At 31.3% G+C, this 1,379-nt stretch overlaps 1 protein-coding gene across 4 annotated transcripts in view; it reads left to right on the top strand.

The window, feature by feature from the left end:
* The first annotated feature begins 504 nt into the window (after window positions 1-504).
* Window positions 505-1,379, top strand: part of LOC108745557 (exodeoxyribonuclease) — a 3,629-nt gene continuing 2,754 nt past the window's right edge. Inside the window, exons 1-2 of one of the 4 annotated variants that reach the window (XM_018481764.1) lie at window positions 505-656; window positions 1,093-1,154. In XM_018481764.1, coding sequence (XP_018337266.1) covers window positions 579-656; window positions 1,093-1,154 — 140 coding nt within the window. In that variant the 5' untranslated portion in view covers window positions 505-578. Of the gene's footprint in view, window positions 734-987; window positions 1,155-1,379 lie in introns of all 4 variants that reach the window. The other 3 variants (XM_018481767.1, XM_018481765.1, XM_018481766.1) reach the window with 3 other exon arrangements.

Below are 1,379 nucleotides of genomic sequence, written 5' to 3'. Positions count from 1 at the left end.
AATATCTCAATTTCTGTGGAAATATATGCTATTATAAAAAAAGTAAGTAGTTCTATCGTTCAATCTGCTCAACTGTAGAAATGCTATTTTCAGTATTTGAATTTATCTGTTAGATAAGAAATTGTAGGATAGTAATATATATGAGATTCTCATATAGCACTGATGTAGCAAAATAATATCTGCAGAGTCAACATCTTGACACTCATCTAAATCGTACAGGCAAATTAATCATTTTATTAAATAATTAATTTAAAAAATCTAAATAAAATATAGAAGTTTATATATATGTATATAAAATAAAATATAGGAAAAATATTATATTAGATAAGGAAAAAATAATGTTTTGCATTATATATATTCGCATTTTTTTTTAACAATGCTTACGTACGCAAAAAGAAATACGAATATTAATTTAAAAAATGATATTACCTATATATACAATATAATTTTTTTTTCATCTTTCGAATAAAAAAGTAGTCAACAAAACACGTACAGTGGCGCTGAAATTGTTTTCCAAGGGGGGAAAGGTTGGACGGTTTGGGTTTGGACTCCTGTGTGTGTACACTACATAGTGCCGAATGACACTAAATTTAAAGTTGTACAGGCTGTGTAGCGTCGTTGCGTCCTTTCCGGTTACGCGTACGGATATTATTCAGGTCTGTAAAAAAAAGGTATCATAAATTAGAAAGCCAGCATCGTCCTTTTGATCGCGATCGACGCGATCACTGAGGTCGTAAGTGGAGTTTGAGTCGAGATTCGGAAGAGTCGGTTGAACCGTTAGACGCCACGACTAGGCTATGTATTTATCGATTAAGGGCAGATAATGAAATCTCTTTAATAACTGTAATGTTATCTGTGACGCAGTAGCAATTTTACGTTTATTATACTCGTCGACGCGGTTGAGAAAGTTAAACTTTCAATCACAAAGATAAATTGTACCGGCGTTTTTAACATTATTATAAATAATTGACGAAAATACATTTCCAGTATCTTCCACTTGCAGTATCGGTTTTATTAGGTTGAAAGATTATTTAGAAGCGTTAATATAACTCGCTAACCATTAGATATTAACACTGTTTATATCTTGCGCAGTATTCTCTCTTCACAAACAGCGAAGTTTCAGCATGCCACGAAAACAAAGTTCAAAAGCAAAGGTATGAAAAATATATGTATGCAAGATTAACTTATGTACTAAATAAGCAAATATGGTATTTAATATTTTTCTTTTAATTATCAATTCTTTAATTATACACTCATTAAAGTATCCATTGAAATATCCTTTTGTGTGTAAATCATGATGTAATTGTCATATTACAGGGTGGGGCAAAAGTCCCGCTACCATTTTGATTGCGCATCATCTTGGTTATGTGACGTATAGC

This window comes from Trachymyrmex septentrionalis, unplaced genomic scaffold (genome assembly GCF_001594115.1).
Source record: "Trachymyrmex septentrionalis isolate Tsep2-gDNA-1 unplaced genomic scaffold, Tsep1.0 scaffold14, whole genome shotgun sequence".
NCBI classification, from domain to species: domain Eukaryota; kingdom Metazoa; phylum Arthropoda; class Insecta; order Hymenoptera; family Formicidae; genus Trachymyrmex; species Trachymyrmex septentrionalis.
The sequence above is the reverse complement of the archived record's forward strand: the minus strand, read 5'-3'. Positions and strand labels throughout refer to the sequence as shown.